The sequence below is a fragment of the Capra hircus genome, chromosome 1 (genome assembly GCF_001704415.2).
Source record: "Capra hircus breed San Clemente chromosome 1, ASM170441v1, whole genome shotgun sequence".
In the NCBI taxonomy this organism is placed as follows: Eukaryota; Metazoa; Chordata; class Mammalia; order Artiodactyla; family Bovidae; genus Capra; species Capra hircus.
In genome coordinates this window covers 1996418-2017299 of record NC_030808.1, presented here as the reverse complement: position 1 = coordinate 2017299, position 20882 = coordinate 1996418, and the positions used below count along the sequence as shown (strand labels likewise).

General features: G+C 46.8%; 1 protein-coding gene and 1 long non-coding RNA gene across 2 annotated transcripts in view; one reads left to right on the top strand and one right to left on the bottom strand.

Moving 5' to 3' along the window:
• HUNK (hormonally up-regulated Neu-associated kinase) overlaps positions 1-20882 on the top strand; it is a 133419-nt gene that overhangs the window by 96413 nt on the left and 16124 nt on the right. Inside the window, exons 7-8 of the mRNA XM_018048110.1 lie at positions 4188-4350; positions 14247-14330. Coding sequence (XP_017903599.1) covers positions 4188-4350; positions 14247-14330 — 247 coding nt within the window. The remainder of the gene's footprint in view (positions 1-4187; positions 4351-14246; positions 14331-20882) is intronic.
• On the bottom strand, positions 633-1371 carry LOC102177836. Its single transcript, XR_309700.3, has 3 exons — positions 1296-1371; positions 822-918; positions 633-726 (listed from the first exon to the last, which is right to left on the bottom strand). It is a non-coding gene; the product is annotated as an uncharacterized LOC102177836 (long non-coding RNA).

Sequence of the window (20882 nt, the reverse complement as noted above, 5' to 3'; positions counted from 1 at the left end):
AGCAGACTCAACCCCCTCAGTGCAGCAGGTGTTGAAAGGCGTGAAGCAGCTATTATAGACACAGCCCTCCCTCCTTGCCGGTTGCATCTTCATTCAGAGATTCATGCCTGGCTCATTTTGTCACTTCTCCACGGGTTATAAACAGCCTTTTGTAGATTAAATCTTAAATTCTAGTTACCTGTACTGGTTCTGCCAGTTTGGTCCTTTTTGCATTTGGACTTGGTCAGAGGCATAAAGGCTGTTCAAGATCTAGTTGGGTAGATTGTAAAAATGATTGAGAACTTGCATATGAAGGAAAGCAGCAGCTCAATGCCTTCTCTTTAGGTAAGGCTCATTACTCATTTAATGAGGCAAATCAATGTCCAATTTTTCGAGGCAAACCAATGTCCAATTTTTAAAGTAATGAAACCAGAAATCTAAACTATTAGAAAAGACACATCTTCCTTAGTCTTTATTTTGAAAAAGATAGAATGCAAAAAAAAAAAAAAAGTGCCCTTGATAATTATTTTTCTGAATTTGCCAGGACACAGATAAACAAAATAAAAACATGCAACTGGAGAAAGGAATATTTTCTTTTTGAAGTCTATTTTATAGCTTCTCAACGTATGTAGCCCCAGATTTAATTAGTCAGCGTTTTACAGTTGGGAAAGAGAAAATAAAGGTCTCATGTTTTCTATCTCTGTTCTGTAAAGCCTTCTGTTAATTCATTCAAGCCTCTGAGTTGACCTGCAAGAGGCAAGAAGAAAATATCTTTAAAAGGAAACTTTTTATAATAAGTTCATGCCAGTCAGTTACAGCTGTCTGCTGTATACCAGGCTCACCTCTCTGTTCCGGCAGCAGACATTTTTTTCTAGAGCAGATCTTGGCTGCCTCCTCCATCACCCTGCCTGGGACTGTCTCGCACACCTGAGGTTAGCTCTGGAGATGGAAGGGAGGGAAAGCAGGTCATTGGTAACAAAGGACAGAATTAGACCAAACTGGAATGAAATTGAATTTAATGCATATTGACTCAAAATTATACCTCTTATTCTAAGAACACTTTAAAAATGTTGTTTATATCATCAAAACTTGGAGAGGTAATACAAATTCAACAACTGATACAAGTATGGTTGGTGGTGGTTGAGTTGCTAAGTCGTGTCCGACTGTTTGTGACCCCATGGACTATATATAGCTTGCCAGGTTCCTCTGCCCATGGGATTCTTCAGGCACTCAATATATACATTGCATATTGAAAACATTCAAAATATTGCTGTTAGTCAAGAGCCAGTCCACAGTCTACGTTTGGCAGAGCTCACCTGTTTTTGAAGACAGTGGGTAGGAAGGACAGAGACTGCTCACTTTTCTCCTCTCTCCTCTGACTCCAGCCCCATCCTGGTGGCATCTCACACCCAGAGCACACTCCCTTCCAGGACCTGCTCCAGGTAGAGGGTGGAGATGTCCAAACGGCAGCCATGGATGATTGGCTGGGGTGGAATCACAAAAATCATGATCTGATTGGCTGCAGGAGTGGCCATGAGGCTGTGGTCTGATTGGCCAACATAAAAGAGCAGTGATCTCATTGGCCAGGAGTGGGGTCAAGTAGGCGTGGTTTCATTGATCAAGGGCATGGCCAGGGGCACGTGGATATTACCAGGTAGTTTCAAACAGTTGTGTTTTCTGTGTTAAGTGCTTTGGCAACCTTCAAGTAATCATATCTTTTTTTTTTTTTTAATTTTAAAATCTTTAATTCTTACATGCGTTCCCAATCATATCCTTTTAAAACAAGTGTTATTATTTTTAACTATTAATCATAGCAAGCCTACTCCAAACGGTTTCTAGAATTTGCGATTTTTGTAGCCAACAGGAGTGAGGAAGGCAGATTTTGTGGTTTCTCGGACACCTTTTGTTTGGGTGGCACTTAGCCAGACCTAGGGGAGGGAGAGCTGACCTAGTTACAATGGCCAGCAGACCCAGGTCTGCCCTTGCTGCCCCTGTGAGCTTGGCAAGTCGGTCTCTTCTTCTGCACCACTATGGGGTTGTACCTGTGGTTTTTCCTAGTGTCATGGTTCAGAAGTTCCACCAAAAATGTCTCCAGACTCTTTGGCGGGGCTACAGAGCTTTCTAGCCAGATGTGCCTGCTTTCTGCTCACAGACTACTGTCCTTGCCTCTCTCTTCAGGAATGTAGAATGTTGTATCTGATGACACACCTCCACTACCAACGCATATATTCCCTATGCCCTTCTCCTGCTTTCATGTTCTGCATCGCTGCTACTTCTTGCCAGTGTGCCCCTGGACAAGTTACTTTCCTGCTGCAGGCCTCAGTTTCTTCATCTGTTGAATGGGGATAGTAATGGTTTGTTGTTGTTGTTTAGTTGCTAAGTCATGACCAACTCTTTGCAACTGCATGGACTGTAGCCCGCCAGGCTCCTCTGTCCATGGGATTTTCCAGGCAAGGGTACTGGAGTGGGCTGCCATTTCCTTCTCCAGGGGATCTCCGCAACCCAAGGACTGAACCCACATCTCCTGCATTGGCAGGTGGTTTCTCTATCACTGAGCCACCAGGGAAGCTCTGGGACCCTTGTAAGACTATTGTGAAGAATAAATGGATTTATTTTCTCTCTTCCCCATTGCCATGTAAACTCCATGAAGCAGGGGCTTGAATGAGCAAATAAGGAGACAAATACTCACCTGGCATTCATTTTAGGGGCATTTTATCCCAAGGGAGTTTATCTTCATATCACTCTTGTATAGAAGTTTTAACCTGTCCTCTGAGAGCATCCAACTTCACAGCTGAGTCCCAGATCCCCTCTTTGTGAACTTGTGAGCTCACATTGTTCCTTTAAACATGGTCTGGGCTGACTCCTGAATACCCTTCTTTCCCAACCCAACATCCACTCAAGCTACGTGGGCTCTACCCATTTCAATAAATACATTTTAAGGAAAAAAAATGTCAGATTGTAAAGAAATTTGGGATGAATAGGGAAATTGGAATATAGTCTAGATATCAGAGAATATTAAGAGATTTCTAAAACTTTGGGGATATATTGAAGGTATTATAATCCTGCAGGAGATGTCATTGGTTTTTAAAGATGCATCCAGAGGTGTTTAGGGAAAAAATGTTTGTGATTTGAAATACTTTAGTAAAGGAAGAAAGAGGGAAGCGAAGGGAAGAAGGAAGGACAGGAAAAAGAAAAAGAAAACAGAAAGGGAGAAAGAAAGAAAGAAAGAAAGGCAAAGTGCTAACAGTTAGTTCAACCAGGTACTCAGTTCAGTTCAGTTCAGTCCCTCAGTCGGGTCCGACTCTTTGCGACCCCGTGAATCACAGCACGCCAGGCCTCCCTGTTCATCACCAACTGCCAGAGTCTACCCAAACCCATGTCCATTGAGTCGGTGATGCCATCCAACCATCTCATCCTCTGTCGTCCCCTTCTCCTCCCGCCTTTAATCCTTCACAGCATCAAGGTCTTTTCCAATGAGTCAGCTCTTTGCATCAGGTGGCCAAAGTATTGGAGTTTCAGCTTCAGCATCAGTCCTTCCAATGAACACTCAGGACTGATCTCCTTTAGGATGGACTGGTTGGATCTCCTTGCAGTCTAAGGGACTCTCAAGAGTCTTCTCCAACACCGCAGTTGAAAAGCATCAATTCTTCGGCGCTCAGCCTTCTTCACAGTCCAACTCTCACATCCATACATGACCACTGGGAAAACCATAGCCTTGGCTAGAAGGACCTTTGTTGACAAAGTAATGTCTTATTGGGTACCCACATAGGGTAATACCCAGATGGCACTAATGGTAAAGAACTGCCTGCCAATGCAGGAGACACAAGAGTCGCGGGTTCAGTCCCTGGGTCGGGAAGATCCCTGGAGGAGGGCATGGCACCCCACTCTGGTATTCTTTCCTTGGAGAATCCCATGGACAGAGGAGCCTGGCAGGCTACAGTCCGTAGGCTCGCATAGTCAGCCACGAGTCAGGCAACTTAGCATGTACACATAGGGTAATTAGACTATTCCCTTTCTTTTGTTGTGTATGTTAACGGTTCATAATAAGTCAAGTGAATGAATGAGTGGACTGACTATCTAGGAGGGAGCCCTTGTGGGAGGGGGTGTTTGAGGGTGGGAGGGGGTTTCTGTGCTGCCATGCTTGTGAGCATCACTAAGGGGGCCCCGGAGCCTCACAGTAACTGGTTCTCTGTCCCTCTGTCGAGCAGGATTTCCCTGGAAGACCTGAGCCCCAGCGTGGTGCTGCACATGACCGAGAAGCTGGGCTACAAGAACAGCGATGTGATCAACACCGTGCTCTCCAACCGCGCCTGCCACATCCTCGCCATCTACTTCCTCCTAAACAAGAAGCTCGAGCGCTACTTGTCAGGGGTGAGTGGGGCCCTGTACTGGTTTTCTCAGTTCTTTATGGAAAAAAAAAAAAGAGAGAGAGAGAGCTCTGAAACCTGGAGTGTTTCCCAATGGCCGACACTTGATCTGAGCTGTTAATTGAAACTCATGTGAGGTTGAGTTTCCTGAACGTGGGAGAAAAGAGGAGCAAAAACTGCTTCTCGGGGAGCACTTTTTATCTGAGGTGTTTTTAAAACATTCTCCCACAGAGCTAAGCTCTGGGCTGACTCGCAAGAGACTCAAGCTTCTTTTCCCTTCAGCTTCTTATTGCCTTTTTTGCTCCTGTTTCTCTTGGCTCCTTGGGGTCCCCACTTAGGGGCACTGGGGCTTGTGTGGTCTTAAAAACTGGGGAGCAGAGCCCCTCAAACATTCACCTCTAAAGCAGGGTAGATGAGAAAGCCACTCTTTACATTGACTTCTCTAGAAAACAAGAGTGAAATCGACCACAGCTTCTTCACCTAGTCTGGGCACCAGGCGTCCTGTGTCACAGGTGAGGGAGGTGCAGCTGGGAGTCTGTGCTGAACCGTGGTGCCCTCATGCTTTGGTCACATGTATGCTTCTGCCACCTGCAGTTTATAAGTGCCCAGGTGAGGGAATTTACATGTTTCCATGTCTGTGTGTGTCGGAGAAGGCAATGGCACCCCACTCCAGTGTTCTTGCCTGGAGAATCCCAGGGACGGTGGAGGCTGGTGGGCTGCCGTCTATGGGGTTGCACAGAGTCGGACACGACTGAAGTGACTTAGCAGCACATCTGTATATGTGTGCTTAGTTGCTCAGTCGTGCCTGACTCTTGCAACCCCATAGACTGTAGTCCGCCGGGCTCTCTCTGTCCATGGGATTCTCCGGTCAAGGATACTGGAGTGGGTTGCCATTTCCTGCTCCAGGGGATCTTCCTGACCCAGGAATCGAACCCCGGTCTCCTGCATTGCAAGCAGACTCTTTATGTACTGAGCTACGAGGGTTTTGACTAAATTGTGCTGTGCGTGCTAAGTTGCTTCAGTTGTGACAGGTTCTTTGCGACCCCATGGACTGTATAGCCTGCCAAGTTCTTCCGTCCATGGAGTTTTCCAGGCAAGAATGCTGGAGTGGGTTGCTGATTCCTACTCTAGGGAATCTTCCTGACTCAGGGGTTGAACCCAGGTCTCTTAGGTCACCTTCATTGGCAGGCGACTTCTTTACTGCTAGCGCCACCTGGGAAGCCCTTCATAAATCAAGTCTTTCCAATTGAACAATGACTGAAAAAGAAATCTGCAAAGAAAGCTAGATCAGAGGCAGTGGGGATTCTGCATGTCTTTCCTACTCAGAATGGTGAGGGCTGACCAGATCTAACAAGAAATCAGGCAGAGAAGTTTGCAGCTGTTGGGAAGCCCATCTGAAGTGTGATTTCACACCCACTCTCTTGACGCATGGTCTTCACCCTGTGTGTGTGCGCCTTGAGAACTGACTGTGTGAGGTCATCACTGTTAGGAAGACATAGAATCCAGAAAATGAAGATGAAATTCTGGAGTTTTCCAGTGCTACTTAAAGTCATATGATATGGGAGATTGGGATCGACATATATTTACTATTTTCCCTGGTGGCTCGGATGGTAAAAAATCTGCCTTTAGTGCTAGAGACCTGGGTTTGATCCCCGTGTCAGGAAGATCCCCTGGAAGAAGGAAAGCACAACCCACTCCAGTACTCTTATCAGGAGAATCCCATGGACAGAGGAGCCTGGAGGGCTGCAGTCCACGGGGTCACAGAGTCAGACACGACTGAGCTACTGAGCACACATACTGTGTATACAATAGATGACTAATGAGATATAGCACAGGGAAGTCTACTCAATGTTCTGTGGTGACCTAAGTGGGATCCAAAAACAGAGGGGATATATGTATACACATGGCTGAGTCACTTTGCTACACAGCAGAAACTAACAGAACATTGAGAAGTAACTGTATTCCAATAAAAATTTACAAAAATGCATAAAGTTATGTGATAGCCCAGTTAGAGCTAAAGATGAAAATTCACTGACAGCTGGGGAAATGGTATTCTCCTGGTGAGGTGGAAATGACCAAAACAACGCCCAGAAGATAAGATGGTTAGAACGTGTCTCTTGTTAGCAAATAGCTTTGGAAGACGTCCAGAAAACATTGCTAAACAGATCAAGAAGCTTAATGGGAAGTTTGTTAAACAGTGCAGTGGAAGGATAGATGTTTCTAAGCTGATTTAGCTTAGAGTAGTTCATGGAAAAGAACTGCAAAAAAGCAAAATGGCTGTCTGGGGAGGCCTTACAAATAGCTGTGAAAAGAAGAGAGGCGAAAAGCAAAGAAGAAAAGGAAAGATACAAGCATCTGAATGCAGAGTTCCAAAAAATAGCAAGAAGAGATAAGAAAGCCTTCTTCAGTGATCAGTGCAAAGAAATAGAGGAAAAGAACAGAATAGGAAAGACTAGAGATCTCTTCAAGAAACTTAGAGATACCAAGGGAACATCTCATGCAAAGATGGGCTCGACAAAGGACAGAAATGGTATGGACCTCACAGAAGCAGAAGATATTAAGAAGAGGTGGCAAGAATACATGGAAGAACTGTACAAAAAAGATCTTCACGACCCAGATAATCATGATGATGTGATCACTAATCTAGAGCCAGACATCCTGGAATGTGAAGTCAAGTGGGCCTTAGAAAGCATCACTACGAACAAAGCTAGTGGAGGTGATGGAATTCCAGTGGAGCTGTTTCAAATCCTGAAATATGATGCTGTGAAAGTGCTGCACTCAATATGCCAGCAAGTTTGGAAAACTCAGCAGTGGCCACAGGACTGGAAAAGGTCAGTTTTCATTCCAGTCCCAAAGAAAGGCAATGCAAAAGAATGCTCAAACTACCACACAATTGCACTCATCTCACATGCTAGTAAAGAAGTGCTCAAAATTCTCCAAGCCAGACTTCAGCAATACGTGAACTGTGAACTCCCTGATGTTCAAGCTGGTTTTAGAAAAGGCAGAGGAACCAGAGATCAAATTGCCAACATCGGCTGGATCATGGAAAAAGCAAGAGAGTTCCAGAAAAACATCTATTTCTGCTTTATTGACTATGCCAAAGCCTTTGACTGTGTGGATCACAAAAAACTGTGGAAAATTCTGAGAGAGATGGGAATACCAGACCACCTAACGTGCCTCTTGAGAAATCTGTATGCAGGTCAGGAAGCAACAGTTAGAACTGGACATGGAACAACAGGCTGGTTCCAAATAGGAAAAGGAGTACATCAAGGCTGTATATTGTCACCCTGCTTATTTAACTTGTATGCAGAGTACATCATGAGAAACACTGGACTGGAAGAAACACTGGACTGGAAGAAACGCAAGCTGGAATCAAGATTGCCAGGAAAAATATCAATAACCTCAGATATGCAGATGACACAACCCTTATGGCAGAAAGTGAAGAGAAGCTAAAAAGCCTCTTGATGAAAGTGAAAGAGGAGAGTGAAAAAGTTGGCTTAAAGCTCAACATTCAGAAAACAAAGATCATGGCATCCAGTCCCATCACTTCATGGGAAATAGATGGGGAAACAGTGGAAACAGTGTCAGACTTTATTTTTCTGGGCTCCAAAATCACTGCAGATGGTGACTGCAGCCATGAAATTAAAAGACGCTTACTCCTTGGAAAAAAAGTGATGACCAACCTAGACAGTATATTCCAAAGCAGAGAGATTACTTTGCCGACTAAGGTCTGTCTAGTCAAGGCTATGGTTTTTCCTGTGGTCATGTATGGATGTGAGAGTTGCACTGTGAGGAAGGCTGAGCGCCGAAGAATTGATGCTTTTGAACTGTGGTGTTGGAGAAGACTCTTGAGTGTCCCTTGGACTGCAAGGAGATCCAATCAGTCCATTCTGAAGGAGATCAACCCTGGGATTTCTTTGGAAGGAATGATGCTAAAGCTGAAGCTCCAGTACTTTGGCCACCTCATGCAAAGAGTTGACTCATTGGAAAAGACTCTGATGCTGGGAGGGATTGGGGGCAGGAGGAGAAGAGGACGACAGAGGATGAGATGGCTGGATGGCATCACTGACTCGATGGACATGAGTCTGACTGAACTCCGGGAGATGGTGATGAACAGGGAGGCCTGGCGTGCTGCGATTCATGGGGTCGCAAAGAGTTGGACACGACTGAGCGACTGAACTGAACTGAACTGAACTGAGTTCCTAGATTTGGCTTCGATATGAAATTATCCACAGAAGAACGTTTCATTTTGTGTGAGCCACCAAAGGAAAGATATAGGGCCTCCGTGGTGGCTTAGATGTAAAGAATCCGCCTGCAGTGCAGGACACCCAGGTTTGACCCCTGGGTTGGGAAGATCGCCTGGTAAAGGGAATAGCTACCCACTCCAGTGTTCTTGCCTAGAGAATTCCATGGACAGAGGAACTTGGAGGGCTACAGTCCATGGGGTCACAAAGAATCAGACACGACTGAGCGACTAACACTTTCACAGAGGAAAGAGGTACTTTCCTTTGATGAGAAGAAAGATTATAGTAAAAGGCTGTTAAAAATGAGAGCAGTGTTTCATGAGGGAGGAAAAAAAAAATGCTCTAGAAGCAGTGGTGGAATGAAACTTTGGAAGGGAGCAGAAATGCAGCTGGATTTCAGAGACAATACCACGGTCACAGAAAGCTGCCGCAGGGGAGAAGTGGAGGTCAGAAAGACTGGACCCCAGACCCATAATGTGTTATTTATGTCATTTTACTATGTGATAGGAGGGATTAAGAAATTCTCTTACACCAGAGAACGGAGGTCCTCTGTTCACCTATGGTGATGGACTCAAAAGACATGTTAGACTTGAAGCCATTTCTCGTCTCTCTTTTATTTCTTTAAAAGAAGTTGTGATTTGTTCATTTGGGGCCACTCTGAGTCTCCATTGCTGTGCATGGGTTACTGTCTCGTTTCAATGCTTGGGCTTCTCGTTGCAGTGGCCTCTCTTCTTGAGGAGCACCGGCTCTAGGCACACAGGCTTCAGTAGTTGCAGCACGTGGGCTCAGTAGCTACGGTCCATGGACTTAGTGGCCCTATGGCAAGTGGGATCCTCCTGGACCAGGAATTGAACCTGTGTTTCTGTGTTGCAAAGTGGATTCTTAAGCACTGGACCACCAGGGAAGCCCTAGCGGTTTTGTAAAAAAACCATATGTCCCATATATTCCTTATCCTTTTAAATCCCCATTTTATTGCATATTTTATAATGTACATGATATATTAGTACAGCACATGCTTATAATTTATAAAATAAATATGCACATATTGTCAATGCCTGCTGACAACTTTTTCACCCATACGGGCTCAAGGTCACACCATTTAGACACCACCATGCTAGACACAAGCAGTTCTCAAGTAAAAGGGGCAGAGGAGGGTCACACTGATTTTCTTTTTGAAATGATGAATGCCGCTCAAATATGAGTTTTAAACAGTGTTTCCAGGAAACTGCCTATAAAGTTTATAATTCCTCAAGTTTAAAGGATGACACTGCTACTTTCCTAAGCAAGCAAGCAGATTCAAACATCCTTCTTTCGGCAGAATCAGTTCTCTGAATACTGATCGATAAGATAGAGGGGCTTTTGTTTTAAAAAATAGTTTCTTGCGCCTACCTCTGTAGAGACCCGGTTACTCACACTCGCAAACAATCATGGGGTTCATCCCAAGTAAGAGACATTTGTGTGAAGCTCAGGCTGTGTCCTGCCTTTTCCAGGTGTCTTGCCATCTTCTGTGATCACTCAGCATCAGAGCTGCAAATGTTGCAGTGTGGCAAACTTTGTGGTTTTGTCCACTGAGAAGCTGGAGTAGGAAATGGCAACCCACTGCAGTATTCTTGCTTGGGAAATCCCATGGACAGAGGAGCCTGGAGAGCTACAGTCTATGGAGGTGCAAAGAGTGGACATGACCGAGAGACTGAGCATGTGCACGCGCACGCACGCACACACACACACATACACAGGCACACACACACTGCTGAGAAGTTCCTGGTGGAAACTAACATAGTTCTAACAGGTAACAGTTCTTATTTTATTGTCTGTTTCACACTTAACCCTTAAATCACAGGACATAGCTGGTCTGAGAACCAGTGCCTTGGTGGGTGACTGCTTTTAAGAGTGAATTATTCCCCACAAATAACTATAGCTAGTCCACTCAGTAATTTCCATGCAAGGCTAATTTAATTACATCCAAGGTACTGTCCCAGGCAGGAGGAGAAGGGGACGACAGAGGATGAGATGGCTGGATGGCATCACTGACTCGATGGATGTAAGTCTGAGTGAACTCCGGGAGTTGGTGATGGACAGGGAGGCCTGGCGTGCTGCGATTCATGGGGTCGCAAAGAGTCAGATACAATTGAGCGACTGAATTGAACTGAACTGAACTGAAATGAACCCATTACTAACAAATATATAATTTTGAAAGGGCAACTAGTGAACTAAAAAGTAAAATATTATACTTTAATTGCCATTTCTCCCTTCTCCCTTGATTCTTGCTTCCTTTTTCTAAAACCTAGATGCATGGATTTTAATTTGGAGAGCCTGTAAAGGCCTTCCGGGAATATTTGTTGACTAATACATTAATCAGTCGTTTAATTTCAGCTGTCACCAGAGAGAACTGCACCTAAATCGTACGCCTAGACCATCTTAGGTGTGGTTATATGTCTTCTTCTTTAAGCTATATTATGAATTGCTGTTACTTTTATTGGGATGGGGAGCAGGAACTAAGACTGTTATTTTAATACTTGAAGTCTGGTTGATACATAGTGTTGTGTTAGTTTCATGTGCACAGCAAAGTGATCCAGTTATACCTGTACACGTATATATTCTTTTTCAGATTATTTTCCATTATGGGTTTTTATAAGACATCAGTTTAGTCGCTCACTTGTGTCCAACTCTTTGTGACGCCACGAATTGCAGCACGCCAGGCCTCCCTGTCCATCACCAACTCCTGGAGTTCACTCAGACTCACGTCCATCGAGTCAGTGATGCCATCCAGCCATCTCATCCTCTGTCATCCCCTTCTCCTCCTGCCCCCAATCCCTCCCAGCATCAGAGTCTTTTCCAATGAGTCAACTCTTTGCATGAGGTGGCCAAAGTACTGGAGCTTCAGCTTTAGCATCATTCCTTCCAAAGAAATCCCAGGGCTGATCTCCTTCAGAATGCACTGGTTGGATCTCTTTGCAGTCCAAGGGACTCTCAAGAGTCTTCTCCAACACCACAGTTCAAAAGCATCAATTCTTCGGCACTCAGACTTCTTCACAGTCCAACTCTCACATCCATACATGACCACTGGAAAAACCATAGCCTTGACTAGATGGACCTTTGTTGGCAAAGTAATGTCTCTATCTAGGTTGGTCATCACTTTTCTTCCAAGGAGTAAGCGTCTTTTAATTTCATGGCTGCAGTCACCATCTGCAGTGATTTTGAAGCCCCTCAAAAATAAAGTCTGACACTGTTTCCACTGTTTCCCCATCTATTTCCCATGAAGTGATGGGACTGGATGCCATGATCTTTGTTTTCTGAATGTTGAGCTTTAAGCCAACTTTTTCACTCTCCTCTTTCACTTTCATCAAGAGGCTTTTTAGCTTCTCTTCACTTTCTGCCATAAGGGTGGTGTCATCTGCATATCTGAGGTTATTGATATTTCTCCCGGCAATCCTGATTCCAGCTTGTGCTTCTTCCAGCCCAGTGTTTCTCATGATGTACTCTGCATGGAAGTTAAATAAGCAAGGTGACAATATACAGCCTTGATGTACTCCTCCTATTTGGAACCAGTCTGTTGTTCCATGTCCAGTTCTAACTGTTGTTTCCTGACCTGCGTGCAGGTTTCTCAAGAGGCAGGTCAGGTGGTCTGGTATTCCCATCTCTTTCAGAATTTTCCACAGTTTATTGTGATCCATACAGTCAAAGGCTTTGGCATAGTCAATAAAACAGAAATAGATGTTTTTCTGGAACTCTCTTGCTTTTTCGATGATGTTGGCAATTTGATCTCTGGTTCCTCTGCCTTTTCTAAAACCAGCTTGAACATCAGGGAGTTCACGGTTCACGTATTGTTGAAGCCTGGCTTGGAGAATTTTGAGCATTTCTTTACTAGCATGTGAGATGAGTACAACTGTGCGGTAGTTTGAGCATTCTTTGGCATTGCCTTTCTTTGGGATTGGAATGAAAACTGATCTTTTCCAGTCCTATGGCCACTGCTGAGTTTTCCAAACTTGCTGGCATATTGAGTGCAGCACTTTCACAGCATCATATTTCAGGATTTGAAACAGCTCCACTGGAATTCCATCACCTCCACTAGCTTTGTTTGTAGTGATGCTTTCTAAGGCCCACTAGACTTCTCATTCCAGGATGTCTGGCTCTAGGTGAGTGATCACACCATCGTGATTATCCGGGTCATGAAGATCTTTTTTGTACAGTTCTTCTGTGTATTCTTGCCACCTCTTCTTAATATCTTCTGCTTCTGTTAGGTCCATACCATGTCTGTCCTTTATTGAGCCCATCTTTGCATGAGATGTTCCCTTTGTATCTCTAATTTTCTTGAAGAGATCTCTAGTCTTTCCCATTCTGTTGTTTTCCTCTATTTCTTTGCATTCATCGCTGAAGAAGGCTTTCTTATCTCTTCTTGCTATTTTTTGGAACTCTGCATTCAGATGCTTATATCTTTCCTCTTCTCCTTTGCCTTTCGCCTCTCTTCTTTTCACAGCTATTTGTAAGGCCTCCCCAGACAGCCATTTTGCTTTTTTGCCTTTCTTTTCCATGGGGATGGTCTTGATCCCTGTCTCCTGTACAATGTCATGAACCTCATTCCATCGTTCATCAGGCACTCTATCTATCAGATTGAGTCCCTTAAATCTATTTCTCACTTCCACTGTATCATCATAAGGTATTTGATTTAGATCATACCTGAATGGTATAGTGGTTTTCCCTACTTTCTTCAATTTGAGTCTGAATTTGGCAATAAGGAGTTCATGATCTGAGCCACAGTCAGCTCCTGGTCTTGTTTTTGTTGATTGTATAGAGCTTCTCCATCTTTGGCTGCAAAGAACATAATCAGTCTGATTTTGGTGTTGACCATCTAGTGATGTCCATGTGTAGAGTCTTCTCTTGTGTTGTTGGAAGAGGGTGTTTGCTATGACCAGTGCATTTTCTTGGCAAAACTCTATAAGACATCAGACAATTAGTTCCCTGCACTATATAGTAGGTCCTTGTTGTTTATCCATTTTAGGCCTGTTTTTATTTTATAAGTTAATTTATTTTTGGTTACACTGAGTCTGTGTTGCTTCACGCAAGCTTTTCTCTAGCTGCAGTGCATGGGGTCTCATTGTGGTGGTTCTCTTGTTGCAGAAGATGGGCTCTAGAGCACAGCTTTAGTAGTTGTGTTTGCAGGGGTTTAGTTGCTCCACAGCTCGTGGGATCTTCTTGGACCAGGGATTGAACCCACGTCCCCTGCATTGGCTGGTGGATTCTTATCCACTGTTCCATTAGGGAAGTTCTTAAGCCTGTTTTTAAATAAGCAAGACCTGCGTCCCATTCAGTAGTTCCATAAAGTAAGCTGTTCTCCCCAGATCACATATTTGGCCTCTGAGCTCACGTCTTAGCGTGGCCTTCATCGCACAGACGAAAGAACGGAGGTGCAGCAGGAGCAGCGGCGTGCCCAGGACCATCAGGCCCTTTCCCGGCGCAGCTAGGAAGCTGCGTCCTGTCTCTCCCCACGCTCCTGCAGGCTGTCCTCGGAGGAGTCTTTCCACTGCTGTTAAGTGCCCTGCCAACCGCATTCTGGCGTTTCTCAGCCAAGCGCTGGTTTAAAAATTAATGACTGCTTGATAGACATTCCTATTTTCCGAGAGTTAAGCCAGGCTTTTTTTCTTTTCTTCTTCGGTAGAAATCTGACTTCCAGGACAACGTCTGCTACAAGACCCAGCTCTACCAGATAGACAGGTGCAGGCCCACCAAGGAGCCCTATGAGGTGAGTGGCTCCCCAGAGCAAAACCCAGGACCTCTTAGGAAGAGTGGCTTTCCTTTATGGGAAGAGGACTGGAAAGGAAGCCAGTTGTTGTGGGACATGGGAGTAGCCAGAGACAAATGCTTACTCACTTTACTGAGTCCTTAAGAAATGGCTTACCCTGATGGCTCAAATGGTAAAGAATCTCCCTGCAATGCTGGAAACCCGGGTTCAGTCCCTGGGTGGGGAAGATCCCCTGGAAAAGGGAATGGCTACCCACTCTAGTATTCTTGCCTAGAGAATACCATGGACGGGGAGCCTGGCGGGCTACAGTCCCTAGGGTCAGAAAGAGTTGGACACAATGAAGCGACTCCCACTTTCACTTTGTAAGAAATGGCTTAGAGAGGGGCCACCATTTTTCAGTCTCCAGACTGTGGCTCTCAGCTGTGGTCATATAGTAGAATCCCCAGGGGGCATTTCAACTTGTGAATGCCTGGGCCACACTTCCGACCGATTCCATCGAAACTCAGGGGCCAGCAGTGGGGCGGGGGTCGAGGTTTTCTTTTTTTTGCTACACCATGTAGCATGTGAGGGATCTTAGTTCCTCGACCATGCATTGAACCCATGCTCCTTGCGGTGGAAGCACGGAGTCCTAACCACTGGACTGCCAGGCAAGTCCCACATCCAGGGGGTCAGTATCTTTTAAAGCTCACTGGATGATTCCCAATGGAGCCACAGTTGGAATCTGCTGTCAGATCACCAAAAGATAACCCTTGGCATCGGGAGAAGAAAGTAAGGAAGGTGAGGATCGGGACAAAGGATCAGGAGTGAACCTTTCCAGTCTGCTGTCCCTGGTGACCTGATGCTACCTAGGACGTACTGAGAGAAAATACCAAGATTCTTTGGTTTCAGAGTAAAGACTAGTATCGTATTATCCCAAATTCGGATCCCAAATCCATGCTTGTTAAGAGATCATGCTAGGATCTCCAGATCCAGGGCCTGGAGCACAGGGTGAGGGTCCCCCACCCCAGGACCCCTCATTCACTGTTCTGTCCAGCGAGGGCTCCCCTGCCTGCTCAGGGATTTCCCATAGAATGTGGAGCCCGCTGGGCTGTGCTTCATCATGGCAGCAGAAAGCAAGTGGGGCGTGGCCCAGACCACCGCAGTGATACGGGTGACGGGTGCTGAGCTGCCTTGTGTGAATGAAGCCGCCCCAAGCGTCGAGGCGGGGCTGGGGTAGGCAGCTGGGTTGGGAGGGGGAGGCTGATCACTCTAGACAGAGCCTGGGGGATGGCACGATTCAAGCAGGTGGAGAAGAGGAGATGCTGATGCCAGAGGAACGAGCGAAGGTACTAGGGCAGCCGGAGACCCCGGAGGGAAGGATGTTGGGGAAGACGTGGGAAAGGTCAAGTATAAAATGGCCCATGGTGATGGCTGAGCAGCTGCTTGTCATGGAGGAAGTGGAAGGGCAGAGAAGAGATTGCCTGAATTGGGGGGAGTGAAGACAGTGAACATAGATCTCTCTGTGGATGATGCTGGCAATGAATACGGGGGGACATGACCACCTCTGCTTGAAGGATGCATGGGGTTGGGAAGGAGTCAGCTTAGGGGGCAGAGGAAGAAATGGCAGTGGAGGGTGGGGACGGGCCAGCATTCAGAGCAACCCGGGTCGGGTCTAGCCCTGACCCCGGACTGGAGGCCCCCTTCCTCTGAGACTGTGAGGCTCCAGCATGGTGAAGGTGGAGATGAGCCTTTGGTGGGGTGGGTTGTATAGGTTGGTTCTGAGCAGGAAGCACAGGCATGGCTTTGGGGTTATGAGTGGAAGATAGAGATGGTGAAGGGCCAGACACCCCTGAGCTCCAGACCCCACCGGCCAATTGCTTACCACATCTCCTCTTGCATGAGTGTAGGTCTCCAACCTAGCACACAGGAACCAACCCCACAGCAGCCCTCCTGCCCTGCCCCTGTTCTCTGTCTCCAAATGGCAGCCTCACCCTCATTACTGGGCAGAGTCCTTTCTATTCCTTTCCCTCACCCCCAAGAGCTTCCCAGGTGGCTCAGTGGTGAAGAATCTGCCTGAAATGCGGGAGACGCAGGTTCAATCCCCGTGTCGAGAAAAATCCCCTGGAGAAGGAAGTGGCAACCCATTTCAATATTCTTGCTTAAAAAAGAGAAAAAAATCCCACGGACAGAAGAGCCTGGTGGGCCACAGTTCATGGGGTCGCAAAGAGCTGGAGGTGACTGAGTGACTGAGCAGGCACACGGCAAGCTCGCCCCTGAGAGCCGGTCTGTCACCACGTTCTGGCAGCTTGACTCCTAGAGCTCCCAGCCCCATCCTCCTGCCCTAGTCCAGCCCCCATCACCTCTTGCATGCACCTCAGCCACAGCCTCCTAACTATCCCCCCTTCGTCAGCATGAATGCCGTCATGACTACACGCTGTCCGCACACAGGCCAGAGTGAGCTGCTGCTGCTGCTGCGTCACCTCAGTCGTGTCTGACTCTGTGCGACCCCATAGACTGCAGCCCACCAGGCTCCCCCATCCCTGGGATTCTCCAGGCAAGAACACTGGAGTGGGTTGCCATTTCCTTCTCCAATGCATGAAATGACAAGTGAAAGTGAAGTTGCTCAGTCGTGTCTGACTCCTAGCGACCCCATGGACTGCAGCGCACCAGGCTCCTCCATCCATGGGATTTTCCAGGCAAGAGTACTGGAGTGGGGTGCCATTGCCTTCTCCCCAGAGTGAGCTATTCACACTCAAATGAGACCATATTGCTTCCCCGCTTGAAGCCTTTGTTGAGGTCCTTTAATGGACTGGAACCTGGTGGTCCAGAGTCGGCGATAAGAAAGTAAAGGAGAGAAAGAGGCTGATATTCCTTGGTTTACATAGAAAGCCAGTAAAGCCCCCGGCATGGGGCTTGCTCTGTTCATGGAGGCCTCAGGCACCCTCTCGATGGGGTGAAAGCACAGAGTGCCTTCTCTAGAGGATCTCAGAAGCTCAGGCAGGAAAGTGAACTCAGAGGGTCTCTGCACTCCAAAGAAATAGCCTGAGAGAGAGAGAAAGAAAGAGAAAGAAAGACACAGGGACTATGCTCTGATGGAGCAAAGGTGTTTTAATCAACATGGTGTGGGCATATATACTGTCTTACAAGGTAGTTATTCTTAGCAAAGATAAAGATTAAAATTCCAGACTTACGAAACATAGGCGATCCGTATTAAAGAGAGAGAGAGTTGTAAACAATCACTTTTACCGTATGGTTCACAAGAAGGAAGAAGGTACTTAGCACCATATAGAAACACTAATGAAGGAAATGCCTGGATTCCTCAGTCCCGGTAGCAGGAACGGAGAATTCCTGACAGATCCAGAACAGCGCACAGGAGGCCTCCTGTTAAATGCTTCCTGACAGCCTTCAAAGGCTTCTTTCCCATGGAAGACAAATTGCGACGTGGCCACCGTGTCCCAGATCGGACAGGCTTCTGTCAGCAACTCCAACCTTATCTTTTAGCTACCCCTTCCCCCACCCCTGGGTCGGGAAGATCCTCTGGAGAAAGAAATGGCACCCCACTCCAGTACTCTTGCCTGGAGAATCCCATGGACAGAGGAGCATGGTGGGCTGCAGTCCATGGGGTTGCAAAGAGTCGGACACAACTGAGCAACTTGACTTTCACTTTCCCCCACCCCTAGCACCTGCTTCTTGCCCTTATTATTATGATGATGTTTTAATTTTCATTTGGTCACTCCCTGAGGCACGTGGGATCTTAGTTTCCCAACCAGGGATGGAACCTGTGGCCCCTGCATTGGAAGTGCAGAGTGTTAACCACTGGACCACCAGGGACGTCCCCCTGCTTCTTGCTCATGCTCAGCCCCATGGGCCTTCAGACTTCTGTACTCTCTCAGCTTCCAGGGCTGTGTACACCCTGTTCTCTTCCAGAATGTTCTCCTGATCTCTCTCTGCTGAGTTAATCTGTCTTCATATGTGACAGCAAGGTCATGTCCTCATTAGTCCAGTTCAGTTCAGTCGCTCAGTCGTGTCCAACTCTTTGTGACCCCATGAATCGCAGCACGCCAGGCCTCCCTGTCTATCACCAACTCCTGGAGTCTACTCAAACTCATGTCCTTCAGGTTGGTGATGCCATCCAGCCATCTCATCCTCTGTCGTCCCCTTCTCCTGCCCCCAATCCCTCCCAGCATCAGAGTCTTTTCCAATGAGTCAACTCTTCACATGAGGTGGCCAAAGTATTGGAGTATTGGAGTTTCAGTCCTTCTAATGAACACCCAGGACTGATCTCCTTTAGGATGGACTGGTTGGATCTCCTTGCAGTCCAAGGGACTCTCAAGAGTCTTCTCCAACACCACAGTTAAAAAGCATCAATTCTTTGATGCTCAGCTTTCTTCACAGTCCAACTCACATCCATTCATGACCACTGGAAAAACCATAGCCTTGACTAGACGGACCTTAGTCGGCAAAGTAATGTCTCTGCTTTTGAATATGCTATCTAGGTTGGTCATTACTTCCAAGGAGTAAGCATCTTATAATTTCATGGCTGCAGTCACCATCTGCAGTGACTTTGGAGCCCCCCAAAATAAAGTCTGACACTGTTTCCACTGTTTCATCTGCCATGAAGTGATGGGACCAGATGCCATGATCTTCGTTTACTGAATGTTGAGCTTTAAGCCAACTTTTTCACTCTCCTCTTTCACTTTCATCATGGACCCCTGCTATTCTCTGACCTCTACCTTTGGGTCGCATCTCTCCAGTACAGGCTGTCGCATACCTCCTGCCTCCTGGGGCTGATCCCTGGATGAGGTCCTGTTTGTTCTGAGATGATTTGATTCTCATCTCTCTCCCACTCTGGTCTGTGAATTCCTTAAGAGGAGGGAAGGTATCCCCGTTATTTATTTCTTTGTCAGCTCTTGGTCTTAGTTGTAGCGCTTGGACTTAGTTGCCCCGCAGCACGTGGAATCTTAGTTCCCCAACCAGGGATCAGACCCAAGTTCCCCTGCACTGGGCTCTTAAGCACTGGACCATCAGGAGGTTCCCTGGGACAGTGTCCCTTTTGTTCCTCACAGCGTCTCCAGAACCTGCATGATGCCTGGCTCACAGTAGAGGCTTAATAAATATTTGCTGAACGAAGAAATGAAATAATCAAGTGGACCTTGGCCTGAGTCTCAGAAAATGGAATTGGGTCAGCGTCTTAGGAAGGTCAAACATTCCAGCTGGGACACCTAGCTTGGTTAAAGTAGGGCGGCCACCTGCATGACAGCATTCAAGTTGAATTGCTATCACTTGATGGCCTTGCCCTTTGGGAGGGACTTCTTACAGTCACTTGCACTGGGGGTGGTCACCTCGGCTGGGGTCCAGGGGATACAGAAGTCGCCGTTAGGCTCCCCTGCCTCTTGTTTGACTCTTCAGGGCCTCAGGTAATAATGCAAACTTAGATGTCCCACATCCCCTAAGTGTGTATGCTAGGCGGCCTCTAGGCCCCTCGGCTGGTGTCCATGGCCTTGGTTGCCCTGGTAGCCAACACTGCTTGTGTGCTCGAGAGTGTCAGAGCCACGATGTGAAAGGGGCCTCTTTTTTTTCATCTAGATTATTTTTCTCGGCTGCTTATTGCATTTGCCCCGAAAACACATGGTAAGCGTTTTAAAACATTTGTGGCAATATTTAATGGTTAAAGTTTCAATAGAAACACTAATGGGGAAACAGCATTTCAATTTTCTAGTTTCCATTTGTTTTCTCCAAACCGCAGAGATACTTGAGCTAATTAAATTACAGGCTCTGGCTAGATGACCCAGCTCCTCTCCGCTAGAACCTAGCAAAGTGGAATGGGGCCAGCCAGAAAAAGTGGTGAGAAAGGCTGAAAGAGGCCAGATTCTCCAGGGAGAGCCCGCTCCGGGCCCCTGTGGGCTTCAGCCCGGCTGGTCCAGGAGGAGAAGCAGAGGGGATGGGTGGTGTGAACAGGAACAGCAGAGTGAAGTTCAAGGTTGTACACGAGCGTGCTAGGGGGTGGCTCTGGGGCCGTGTCTGGGCATTGAGGGCAAGTGTTGGCCTCTTTCTTCTTCTGGATCCCAGTTATTTTTCTCTTAGGAAACAGAGGAGCTGAATTAAGCAGAAAACACTTCCCTCTCAGGATTCTAGTGCTCTCATGGTATGACTTGGCCCCTTTCCCCCCATCTTCTTACTGCAGCAGTCAGAGATCACATCTGGAAAAGGGGGACCCTTGTCTCACCTTGGGCTAATGCCCCAGAGACTCCTTTTCCTAAAAGAGAGGTCCAGGGGGGCGGTGGGCGGGGCACCATGGAGGGTCGTGGCAGGGCAGTCATCACTAGTAAACTGGCTCAGTAAAGCCACAGAGAGCAGGAAGCCAGTGTTGTCCAAGTCTTGAAAAATAATGCTGATATATAGCAAAATGTCACTTAGAAACACGAGGGCTTTTCTGCGGTATCCAAGTAACATTGCAGTTGTGGAAGTTAAGTCATGCAGACAGTGGCAGAGGGACTGTCTGGGTCTGCGAGGGCTCCCATCATGAAGTCCCACAAACCAAGTGGCTTAAACCAGGGGTCCCCCACCTCCGGA